The sequence below is a fragment of the Ursus maritimus genome, unplaced genomic scaffold (genome assembly GCF_017311325.1).
Source record: "Ursus maritimus isolate PB19 unplaced genomic scaffold, ASM1731132v1 scaffold_28, whole genome shotgun sequence".
In the NCBI taxonomy this organism is placed as follows: domain Eukaryota; kingdom Metazoa; phylum Chordata; class Mammalia; order Carnivora; family Ursidae; genus Ursus; species Ursus maritimus.
The window spans coordinates 5,207,041-5,220,725 of NW_024425341.1; the positions used below are offsets into that span (position 1 = coordinate 5,207,041).

At 39.0% G+C, this 13,685-nt stretch overlaps 1 protein-coding gene across 1 annotated transcript in view; it reads right to left on the reverse strand.

Moving 5' to 3' along the window:
• Positions 1-13,685, reverse strand: part of LOC103659147 (disintegrin and metalloproteinase domain-containing protein 32) — a 169,775-nt gene that overhangs the window by 28,480 nt on the left and 127,610 nt on the right. Inside the window, exons 16-17 of the mRNA XM_040643171.1 lie at positions 13,241-13,424; positions 10,595-10,774 (exon numbers count right to left, since the gene is read on the reverse strand). Of these exons, the coding sequence (XP_040499105.1) occupies positions 10,595-10,774; positions 13,241-13,424 (364 nt within the window). The remainder of the gene's footprint in view (positions 1-10,594; positions 10,775-13,240; positions 13,425-13,685) is intronic.

Genomic DNA, 13,685 nt, shown 5'->3' on the forward strand with positions numbered 1-13,685 from the left:
GACAGAGGCTGAGATTCAGCCACTGCTGCTCTGATTCTCAGAAGAGGCACAGCAAAGAGCCAGGGAAAGCCACCAGAGAACAAAAGCCTGGAAATACCAGCTCACAGTGTGCCCAACCCCGTCCCCCCCACTCAGGGGACACGGAGACTCTACCCAAACAGGGTTGCCTGAGTATCGGCGCGGCAGGCCCCTCCCCCAGAAGGCAGGCTGAAAAATCAAGAAGCCCACATCCCTAAGATCCCTATAAAACAAGGGCGCACGGCCTGGGTCCTGGTCAATAATTTGGGCTCTGGACAACCCTGCAACCTCTCCTCATCAGAATGATGAGAAGGAGAAGTCCCCCTGAGCAAAGAAAAGACAATGAGTCTGTGGCCTCTGCCACAGAACTAATGGATATGGATATAACCAAATTATCAGAAATGGAATTCAGAGTAACAATGGTCAGGGTGGTGGCGGGCTTGGAAAGTGATGGCAGTATTGTGAGAGTACGGAATCTCTAGGAGTGAAATAAAGGAAAGCGAAAATCCACGGCAGAAATTAAAAATTCTATGAGCCAAATGCAGGCAAAAATCGAGGCTCTGACGGCTAGGGGTGAATGTGAGGCAGAAGAAGCGTGTTAGTGAGTGGAGGATGGGTTGTGATAGAAAAAGCTAAAATAGAATCTGGACTAAACAAAATCCTGCTCAGGAATGTAGGTTATAGGAGATCAACACTCAATGCATAACATTCCAATGTCAGAATTTCATCGGATCCCCGAGGTGGAGAAGAACAGAGGATCTAGAAGAGATATTTGAACATTGTAGCTGAAAACATCCCTAATCTGGAGGAAACAAACATTCGTGTCCAGAGAGCAGAAGGACCCCTCCCAAGCTCAACCACGACAAACCTACACCACGTCACGTCATAGGTGCATTTACAAATATTAGATCCAGGGATACAGTATTGAAAGCAGCCAGGGCAAGAAATTTCTCACGTACAAAAGGCAAAAATATTGAATTACGTCAGAACTGTCTACACAGACCTGGAATGAGAGAAAGGGTTGGGGAGGGCATTTTTAAATCAAGAGAAAACATGCAGCCAAGGATCTTTTACCCAGCAAGGCTGTCATTCAGAATTGAGAGATAAGGAACTCCCAGAATCGCCAGTCATTGACCAATTTCGTAACCACGAAACCAGCCCTACAGGAGATATTAAGGGGAGGGTTCTATAAAAAATAAAGAGCCCCAAGACTGATACAGAACAGAAAGTTACAATCTATAGAAACAAAGGACTTTACAGGCAACATGACATCATTAAAATCATATCTCTCAATAATCCTCTCAATGTGAATAGGCTACAAATGCTCCCATAAAAAGTGTCACGGGGTTGCAGATGGATAAAAGACATGGCCCATCCATTTGCTGTCTACAGAGACTCATTTTGAACCTAACGATACATTCCAGACTGGGAAATAAAGGAATGGAATACCATCTTTCATGCCAATGGACCTCAAAAAGCTGGGAGTAGCAATTCTCACTTATCAGACAGTGGATTTTTAAACTAGAAGACTGTAGTTAGAGATACAGTAGGACACTAAAATTTTTCTTAAAGGATAGTGTCATCCAACGAAGATGGATATGACAGTTATAAATATCTCCCACAACGGGAGCAGCTAAGATACACAGCCAACTCTTAACCAGAATAAGAGAGATATAGATAGAAAATACGTTAATGGTAGAGGACACTCACCTCCCTCCAGCTGTGACAGATCACCTAAGCAGAATATCAAGCAAAGAAACAAAAGGCTTTTGAATGCCATACTAGACCAGATGAGAACCCTCATAGATCATAGCAAGAACACTCACCCCAGAACAACAGAATGTACTCATTCTTTTCGAATAGCATGCAGCGAACATTCTCCCAGAAGAGATCATATGCTGAGTCACAAAAACAGTCTCAACCGATCCAAAAAGACTGAAATATTCCCTGCATATTCTCAGACCACAACGCTTTGTAAGAATGTAGAACTCAATCACAAAAGGGAAAAATTTGGAAGAAACTCAAACATTGAAACTGAAATGTAACCTCCTTAAGAATGATTCAATAAACCAGGAAATCAAAAATCCAATTTAAACAATATGATGGAGACCAAGCGAGAATGCAAAACACAACAGTCCAAAACCTATGGGACACTGCAAGGCAGTCCTAGGGAAATCATGAAGCCACCCAAGCCTCCAGTCTAAAGAATAGAAAAATCTAAAAATGCAGTTTTATATTCTCCACCTCAAGAAGACTGGAGACAGGAACAGAAGAATAGCCTAATCCACAACAGAAAAAAGCAGTTGATGAGATTAGGCACAGATCTAGATTAGAAACCGGAGTACAGTAAGAGCAGATCAACCCGGAGACGAAACTGGATCTTTGAAAGAATAAATAGATCAATAAGCCACTGGCCAGACTTATTCAAAAGAATAGAGAAAGGACCCAAATTAATAAAATTATGAATGAAAAGGGAGAGGTCACAACCAACACCAATGAAATAGGAAGGATCATTAGAAACCTTTACCAACAGCTTTATGCCAATAAATTAAACAACTTGGAAGAAATGGATGCCTTCCTGGAAACCTATAAACTACCATGCCTGAAACAGGAAGAAATTGATAATCTAAACAGACCAATTAATTATGAAGAGATGAAGCAGTGATCAAAAACCTCCCCAAAAACAAGAGTCCAGGACCTGACGGATCCCCAGCGGAATTCTACCTAACATTCAAAGAAGAAATAATACCCCTTCTCCTGAAGCTGTTTCAAAAAATAGACAGAAGGAAAACTACCAAACTCATTCTATGAGGCCAGTATTACCTTGATTCCCAAACCAGGCAAAGACCCCAATAAAAAGGAGTATTACAGACTGATATCCCTGATGCATAGGGATGCCAAAATTCTCAACAAGATCCTACTAATAGGATCCAACAGTGTGTACATTAAAGGGATTAATGTGTGTACATTAGTGTGTACATTAAAGGGTGTACATTAAAAGGATTATCCATCACTACTAAGTGGGGTTCAACCCTGGGTTGCAAGGGTGGTTCAACATTTGCAAATTGATCAATGTGATAGATCACATTAATAAGAGAAGGGACAAGAACCATATGATCCTTTCAATTGAGGCAGAAAAAGAATTTGACAAATACAGCATCCTTTCCTGATTAAAACTCTTTAGAGTGTAGGGATAGAGGGCACATTCCTCAATTTCATAAAAACCATCTATGAAAAGCCTACAGTGTATATCATTCTCAATGGGGAAAAGCTGAAAGCCTTTCCCTTAAGATCAGGAACATGACAAGGATGCCCACTCTTGCCATTAGTTCAACATATTACTAGAAGTCTTTGCAATAGCAATCAGACAACAAAAAGGGATAAAAGGCATCCAAATCGGCGAAGAAGAAATCAAACTGTCTCTCTTCGCAGATGATATGACGCTCTATATGGAAAACCCAAAAGACTCCATCCCCAAACTACTAGAAGTTATAGAGCAATTCAGTAATGTGGCGGGATACAAAATCAATGCTCAGAAATCAGTTGCATTTCTATACACGAACAATGAGACTGAAGAAAGAGAAATTAGGGAATCCATCCCATTTACAATAGCACCGAAAACCATACGTTATCTCAGAATTAACTTAACCAGAAACGTAAAGGATCTATATTCTAGAAACTACAAATCACTCTTGAAAGACATTGAAGAAGACACAAAAAGGTGGAACAACATTCCATGCTCATGGATCAGAAGAATAAACATAGTTAAAATGTCTACGCTACGCAGAGCAAACTACACTTTCAAAGCCATCCTGATCAAAATGCCAATGACATTTTTCAAAGAGCTGGAACAAACAGCCCTTAAATTTGTGTGGAACCAAAAAAGGCCCCGAATCACCAAGGAAATATTGAAAAGGAAAAACAAAGTTGGGGGCATCACATTGCCTAGTTTTAAGCTATACTACTAAGCTGTGATCACCAAGACAGGACAGTACTGGCACAAAAACAGACACATAGACCAATGGAACAGAATAGAGACTCCAGAAATGGACCCTCGGCTCTATGGTCAACTAATCTTTGACAAAGCAGGGAAAAACATCCAGTGGAAAAAAGACAGTCCCTTCAATAAATGGTGCTGGGAAAATTGGACAGCCACATGAAAAAGAATGAAACTTGACCACTCTCTCACACCACACACAAAGATAAACTCCAAATGGATGAAAGACCTCGATGTGAGACAGGAATCCATCAAAATCATAGAGGAGAACATAGGCAGTAACCTCTTTGACATCGGCCACAGCAACTTTTTTCATGACACATCTCCAAAGGCAAGAGAAACAAAAGAAAAAATGAACTTGTGGGACTTCATCAAGATAAAAAGCTTCTGCACAGCCAAGGAAACAGTCAGAAAAACTAAGAGGCAGCCCACGGAATGGGAGAATATATTTGCAAATGACACTACAGATAAAGGACTGGTATCCAAGATCTACAAAGAACTTCTCAAACTCAATACACGAGAAACAAATAAACAAATCAAAAAATGGGCAGAAGATATGAACAGACACTTTTCCAATGAAGACATACAAATGGCTAACAGACACATGAAAAAATGTTCAAAATCATTAGCCATCAGGGAAATTCAAATCAAAACCACACTGAGATACCACCTTACGCCAGTTAGAATGGCAAAAATAGACAAGGCAAGAAACAACAATTGTTGGAGAGGATGTGGAGAAAGGGGATCCCTCCTACATTGTTGGTGGGGAATGCAGTGGTACAGCCACTTTAGAAAACAGTGTGGAGGTCCCTCAAAAAGTTAAAAATAGAGCTACCCTATGATCCAGCAATTGCACTACTGGGTATTTACCCCAAAGGTACAGATGTAGTGAAGAGAAGGGCCATATGCACCCCAATGTTCACAGCAACATTGTCCACAATAGCTAAATTGTGGAAAGAGCCGAGATGCCCTTCAACAGACGAATGGATAAAGAAGATGTGGTCCATATATACAATGGAACCTTACTTAGCCATCAGAAAGAACGATTACCCAACATTTGCAGCAACATGGACGGGACTGGAGGAGATTATGTTAAGTGAAATAAGTCAAGCAGAGAAAGACAATTATCACATGGTTTCACTCATTTATGGAACATAAGAAATAGCAGGGAGATCGGTAGGAGAAGGAAGGAAGAATGAAGGGGGGGTAAACAGAAGAGGGAATGAACCACGAGAGACTATGGACTCTGGGAAACAAACTGAGGCCTTCGGTGGGGGGGGATTGGGATAGGTCGGTGATGGGTATTAAGGAGGGTGCATATTGCATGGAGCACTGGGTGCTATACACAAACAATGAATCATGGAACACTACATCAAAAACTAATGATGTACTGTATGGTGACTAACACAACATAATAAAAAATTTTAAAAAGAAAAAGAAAAAGAAATATTAAAAAAAAAACTAGGCAATTTGAGCAGGGTACAGTTTTGAAGGCATTAAAAAAAAGAGAGATTAAATCAATAAATAATAACCTTTCAAAACAGAAAGCACAGGTCCAATTGGGTTGACTAGTGAATTTTACCAAACATTTAAGGAAGAAATCATACCAATTCCCAATAATCTCTTTCAGAAATTATAAGTAGAATGAATACTTCTTGACACCTTTTATGAGGCCAGCATTACCCTAATACCAAAGACAAAGACATTATAGGAAGACTATAGACCAATACCTCTCATGAAATGTGATGTAAAAATCCTCAACAAAATATTAGCAAATTAATTCCATTAATGTATAAGAAGTATTATATACCATGAGCAAGTGAGTTTTATCTCAACTATATAAGGATGGTTCAACATTAGAAAATCAATTAATGTAATCCATCATATATCAAGAGCTAAAAAAGAAAAATCACATGACCATATCAACAATTGCAGAAAATTATTCAACAAAATTGAACTCCTATCAGAAAGCTATAGAGGGAAACTTCCTCAAATTTTTAAAGAATATCTTCTTTAAAAACGTGACAGATAACATTATACCTAACTGTAGATTAAAGCTTTTCCATTAAGATAAAGAACAAGGCAAGAAAGTCCCTCTTTACAACATCATATTGATAAGGTAAGAAAATAAAAGGATAAGGATTAGAAAGGAAGAGATAAAACTGGCTTTGGGTTTGACAAAAGCATTATCGTGTCATAAGAACTCCCTCCTTTGGCTCCCCTTTATAAAAACAAGTAAATTTCAGGATCCATCCATGAACAAAAGTACCTCTGTGAGAGTTGTGGAATCAAGCACTACAGACCAAAGGATATGGGAGGAGTCTTGCTCACTTGTGCATCAGGTAATAGGCAGACAGATCTCAGTACAGGCTGTGGAATCAGAAGGAGAGCCAGTGAAGAGGACTCAGTTCCTCTTATATGCAGTTGGGGAAAACAGAGAGAGTGCCGATGTGGGCAGAAACCCATGGAGAAGATAGCCTTACAGAAGTCTTCCCAAGAATAGTTTCCCAAAAATAAATTCCTCTGTTCCTTTGAAGCACCCCCCCAAAAAATAAAATAAAATAAAATAAGAGTTCAGGTGCAAGAGTAGCTGCCAGTGCCATCCCTCCCCCAACGGCACACAGTCCAGGGCTGAACCAGTCAGTAGACACAGTTCCTGCTATATGCTTTCATTACTTCAGTAGGAAACCTGCCCACAAGTTGAGGGTAGATCCTCACCCAAAGATCCCCCCTTACCCGATCCAGGGGCACCCACAACACCCCAAGTGCTAACCCCACAACTCCCCACACTCTTCAGCCTGCTCCCTCTGTGTGCTTCTGAGTTTGGCAGCAAAAAGCTCTGGTAGACAGGGAATACCCTCAGAAAATCAGGCCAGGGTCATTGAACAGGGAGAAATCACAAACTTAAGCTGTAGCACACCTTCTAGAAAACAGAGTTTTCCAGCAGCTGGCTTGGTGTGTTGTAAGAAACAGAGAAGACATACCAACTTAAGAATTCTTCCACAAGAGGGTTCAAGAAATGTGGAGCAAGTATATCTATATAAGGTTGTAGAGAGACCCAGACATAAGACCAGCAAATGTTATCTCCCACCTGATGACAACTAGTAATGATTTAAGAAGCTGACTACTTCAAATGTGAAAATAGCAACACAAAACTCCAAGGAACATGAAGAATCCTGGAAGCATGTTATTACCGAAAGATAACAATAATACTCCAGTAACTGAACTCAAAACACAGAATTTGGCAAGTTAGCTGAAAAAGAATTCAACAAAACTGTTTTGAGGAATTTAACAAAGAGAAATCATAAGAAAGAAAAATTCTGGAGATACAGAATGTAATAAATGACAAGAAAAATGCAATAGAGAGCATCTACAGCAGGACAGAACAAACAGAAGATAGAATTATTGATCTAGAGTACAGGAACTTTTAAATAAACAAGTCAGAGTAGAACAAAGAAAAAAGAATGAACAAGAGTGAAGAAAATAACACATGATCTAAAGGGAAACCATCAAACATATATATTAGAATAACTGGAGTTCCAGAAGAAAGTGAGGAAAAGGGACAGAAAGTCTATTTAGAGAGAGAATAAGAAAAGTTCAGGGAAGATGGTGGAGTAAGAGATCCTGAGCTCACCTCATCCCATAGACACACTGAGATAACAGCTACATATATGCAACTAACTCTGAAAATGACCTGAAAAATGGCAGAACAGATGTTCCACCACAGAGAGGAGACTACATTAAAAGGGGTAGGAGGGGTAGAGATGCAGTTGGGAACCAAACCCCCAGTAAGACTAACCACAAATAGGAGGAATACCCCAAGTAAAGAGGTGAGACGATCAGACCCCATCCTAGGCATCCCAGGCACCAGGGACCTGCATTGAGAAGACAAGTCCCCATAATATCTAGCTTTGACAACTAGCGGACTTAACTTTAGGAGCTTTTAAAATCAGCGGGGTTTAACTTGGGAGAGCTAGAGGATGATAGGAAACTGAGTCCCCACCCCTAAAGAGTCAGCAAAATAATTAACTCAACCTCAGACACAGCACAGAAGCAATAGTTTGAAAAGTGCCTGGGGTATGCACGAAGAAGGTTTATTTACTAATCTCAAAACATGCACTGGAGGGGCAGGGATCTTCAGTAGATACCTCCAGGAACAAAATTGCTGATGGGCACCATTTCTCTTCCCCTCCCCCAGCTTGGATAGCTGACACTTGTGGGAGCCAGTGCTTTCTCCATCTAGCTAGCTAGCACCGCATGCCCTGTCTCCACATTCCCCATCAGACCTGCCCCCATCTAATCTGCATGCTGCAGCAAGCATCTCTCCAAAGCAGCTCCTGCCCTGCCTTACTCTGCAAGCAGCCCCAGCAGGGGTGAGTGCCTCTCCGGAGTGACTTCTGCCCTGGGGAGAGGGGGAGATAACCACACACACCAGCATATCCATGGTTCCTCCCGCCAGACCTCTTAGCTGGCTGCACAGAGAGCAAGCTCTGCCATTTGGCATGCTTGCAACTGTGGCAAAGAAGCTAACTGCAGACGTCTAGTTGGCCTACCAGCCCCACTCACCAACAAAAGCCTCTCTGTTGGCCACTTAAGGAGCAAGCCCCACCATTCAGTATACCCACAGTTGTAGCCAGAGGCTGACTGCAGGCACCTAGTCTGATTGCCAACCTTGCCCACTAGTGAACCTGTGGTGACCTCTGACAGGTCTCTTAACAGCACAGGAACCAAACCCTGCCCAGTGAGCCAACAATAGGCAAAGGAGGGCATTGTAGCTGGCTGGGCTATGGCAAACATGGCTCAGCCACAATCGCAGGGTACATGCAGCCCACACAGGAGATACACTTAGAGTGCCTGGTTCTGGTGACCAGGGGGCATTGTGCTACAGGGCACCACAAAACCTCTTCTTTTTTTTTTTTTTTTTTTTAAGATTTTATTTATTTATTCGATAGGATAGAGACAGCCAGCGAGAGAGGGAACACAAGCAGGGGGAGTGGGAGAGGAAGAAGCAGGCTCATAGCAGAGTAGCCTGATGTGGGGCTCGATCCCACAACGCCGGGATCACACCCTGAGCCGAAGGCAGATGCTCAACCGCTGTGCCACCCAGGCGCCCCACCACAAAACCTCTTCTACACAAAGCTACCACTTCCAAGACCAGGAGATATAGCTCATCTCCCTAATACAGAAAAGCGAACACAGAGAGTTAGACAAAATGAATAGAAGAGGTCTTTTGCCCTTTGCTCTTTTTTAAAAGATTTTATTTATTTATTTGAGAAACAGAATGAGAAAACATGAGAACAGGGGGAGGTGGCAGAGGGAGAGGGAGAAGCAAATTCCCCACTGAGTAGGGAGCCTGACACAGGCCTCAACCAGGACCCTGAGATCATGACCTGAGCTGAGGGCAGATGCTTAACCAAGCCACCTAGGTGCCCACAGTAATTACAGTCTTTAGAATTTACCCAAATGAGCTGAAAACTTATCCCCATACAAAAACTGCACATGAATGTTTATAGCTCCTTTATTTATAACTCAAAATGTGAAACCAAGATATCTATCTTCAGTTGGTGAATAAGTTATGCTACATCCAAACAACAGGATATTAGCACTAAGAAGAAATGAGCTATCAAGCCAGGGAAAGACATGAAGGAGCTTTAAATGCATATTATTAAGTCTAAAGAACGAGTCCGAAGAGGCTACACACTATAAGATTCCAACTATATGGCATTCTGGAAAAAGCAAAACTATGGAGACACTTAAAAGATAGATAGTTAGCAGAAGTAAGAGAGATGGAGGGATGAGTAGGCTGAACACAGAGGATTTTTAGGGCTATGGAACTACTCTGTGTGATACCATTAATGATGGATACCTGCCATTATACATTTGTCCAAACGCATAGAACAAACAACATCAAGAGGACACCTTGTGTAAACTAAGGACTTGGAGTGATAATGGTGTCTTTATAGGTTTATGATTGCAACAAATGTACCACTCTGGTGGCGAATGTTGATGGTGAGAGAGGCTGTATGTATTGGGGTTAGGAGGTATATAGGAAATCTCTGTACTTTCTTCTCAATTTTGCTATGAACTTAAAACTGCTAAAAAAAATAGTATATTAAAAAAGGAGGATAAAACCGAGTTTTCCCTCACTGTATATATTCACAGACATACAAATTATGGCATAATTATCTTCCCTTAATGAACAGGTGAATGTATTCATCAAACACATCTGAAAAGTAGCCATCTATAAGAATAAATCTGTCAGGGTCATCAACAATTTAATTCTATACAATGTTCTCTAATACCACCTTTGGTTAAAAATTTAGTAACCCAGGGGCGCCTGGGTGGCACAGCGGTTAAGCATCTGCCTTCGGCTCAGGGCGTGATCCCGGCACTGTGGGATCGAGCCCCACATCAGGCTCCTCTGCTGGGAGCCTGCTTCTTCCTCTCCCACTCCCCCTGCTTGTGTTCCCTCTCTCGCTGGCTGTCTCTGTCGAATAAATAAATAAAATCTTTAAAAAAAAAATTTAGTAACCCAATTTAACTCCACATTGAAGTGAGACACAACACACACTCTCAAATAAAAGAAACACAATAAATGTTGAGTGAACTAAATGATGCTATAAAGTGTCCAAGATAGATGTGACTTGGGGAAGCATAAATTTTGTGCTTACTTACTCCACGTCCTCCGCACTGCTCTGCACAAATATCTGCTAGAGTTATAAGGTACTTTGATTCTATACATTCACGATTTACACATATCTAAAAAAAGAAAAAATACAAAAAACTTTTTCCATATTACAGAAGTCCAACTGTCTTAATATTACAATCAGTAATTTTATACCATAAGACCATAGCCATTCAATATAATACGTTTCCATCTAAGTACTACTTTTGCTGTAACCTGCAAATTTTTATATGTTGTATTTTCATTTTCACTTAGTTCAAAATATTTTTCAATTTCTCTTAAAATGTCTCCTTTGGCACATGTGTTATTTAAAAATGCTTGTTTAATCTCCAAGTATTTGGGGATTTTTCAGATAAGTCTAATGTAAAGTATGGACAGGGTGATAATAATATGTCCATGTAGGTTCATCAGTTATAACAAATGTCCCACTCTGGTGGGGGATTGTTGATAATGGGGAGACTATGCTTGCATCGGAGCAAGGGAGTATTATGGGAATTCTGTACTTTCCTTTCAGTTTTGCTGTGAACCTAAAACTGCTCTAAAAAATAGTCTTAAAAAATAATTCATTGTAGGGAAATGGGAGATACAAATAAAACAAGACCAACAACAAAAAAAATCATATCCATATAACCACTTTTTATTATAATACTCTGAAATCTAACAAAACTATCCCTACAAGTACAATTTATATCTTGACTAGGTTTTGTTCCATATATCAAAAGTTTATATTTGAAAGAAAATCAATTCAATAAAATCAAGACATATATTAAGTTTTAATCAAATTTGAGCTATTATTATTAGAGTCCCCTAATAAAGATAATAGGAATCATTATTAAAATATGCTATATATACCTAACATTCTATTATGTAATGTCTGAAACATTCAGATATAACCGCTTCATGTTTAAAGTGTAATAATCAGAGGATTAAGGATAATATATCCTTACTCCAATATTTACAGAAATATCAACTTCTCTAAGTTGCAGTTCTCTTACATGAGTACAATCATACTTTTTCTAAAAAAATTTAGATTTGTTTTGAGATTAAAATGAAATATGGTATGTGAAAATGATTTCCTTTTAAACACTTTAAGCACAGCACAACTCTCTTCAAAGAAATGGCCTCACAAAACCCTTTCTAAATCCAAAGTAAATCTTTTAAGGCTTTACTGTGTGTGTTGAGTTTTCTCATTAGTTCTTTGGCCATGGTGGTGTGTCTAACAACTCCCTTTCAAATGTAGTCTTTATTGTCTGCTTGCCTCAGTTGAAACTGAGATGAAGAGTCCTGTTATATAAGGATGCTACAGACAAAAAAAAAATTGCCAAGAATGTTTCATCATATGTGATTTATAATATCATTAAACACTACCTCATAAAATGTGTTCTCATGCATTATCACTGAGGATTGTCCACGTTATTAAAAGGATTCTATTCTTATTATATTATCAACTGAATAATATCAAGTCATCTCTTGACTAGGTTTCATTTTTTAGTTGTTTTGGCTCCATGGCCTAAATATATCTACTGAACTCCTTGGCATAGACCTCCATTAAGAAGGCATTTATGACTCCGGGGCATGAAGAGGAAGTCAATATTAAGAAGACTACACGCTGTGCTCACTTTGGCAGCACATATACTAAGAAGACTACTTACTGTACCTACAGTAAAATTCATTTAAACTATAAAACCACCAGAAGTGGCTACTGACATACACATTTCACATATTAAATAATTTGTTCAAAATCATCTATTAAGCGGAAACATCAGAACATAGATGCATGCACATCTTTGTCTTTAATGCCTACAGCATATATTATATTATGGTTCCTCATAAGCAAAGACCTGGCCAGGAATTAAATGACATTTTGAAGTAAATTTATTCCTTCTATGTTTTCTCCAGATATGGGTTAGCCTCAGAGATAATGAATTACAATAATCAATAATAATAGTCAATCTATATTTAGCCCTCACCCTGTGCCAGTCATCATACTAACCACTTTACATTTATTTCATTTAATCTTCGCAAAAACCCCACTGAGTAAATGCTATTAGTATCCTCACTTTACATACAGTTGTAGGTATCTCAGACTGGTTATGTAACTTGCAAAATGTCAAAAAAATAAAAAAGCAGTTTTGAAGATTTGATTCTAAGAAGGCTGATCTAAGTTGTGCTCTTATCTACTGGGCTACAAAGAGACATATATTACTAAGTGGGATTTCTTCTTTCTTCCCTCAGGAGAAAAGTGAATTTCCATGCTATGAAGTACTTAATATATTCCCAAGATCTCTCCCCTCCACACTACAGTCCCAAAATACTTGGGAGTTTCTTTGGTCATAATACTGAAATTCTGAAGAAGATCAAACATTCCTATTGCCCTTTTAATATCTGGAGACAAAATGAAGCTTATTCATTTTCTTCTTATCTAAATATTTAAAGTTACATAGCACTAGAAATGAATTGAAATTTGATACATAAATGAAAATATTTATTAAAGAAATGAATAAAACTAGATTAAAAAAAACAGATTTTAAATCATTTACCCTCCCTTTATCACATCGAGAGCCACTGAAGACTGTCATTGGATCTCGTTTGGATTCAGTCGACTTGTAGTCTATAGTTATACATAAATTATTTTGTACAAAAGCATAAATCACAGCACCATTTTCTCTATAAAAAGGAATTCGAGTAGGATAAGTACAAATTAGCCTTCCACATTGAAGATTGCTGCAAACAAAATAAAATTATATGATTATTACATATTAGGCATTTATTAGGAATGCTTCAGATTTGCTTTCTTTGACAAAAAAAAGAACAGTTCTCCATTCATGTCAAATGTTACTAGGGAAAATGTAATATTTTAACACTAACATTTAAAGTAAATATTCTTGTAAGCTTGTAAGCTTATCTTTCAATGGCGCTAATGGTCTTTTATTCCCTGTGCAGATTTATATACTTACTTTCAAATAATCAATTCACTCAAGTATT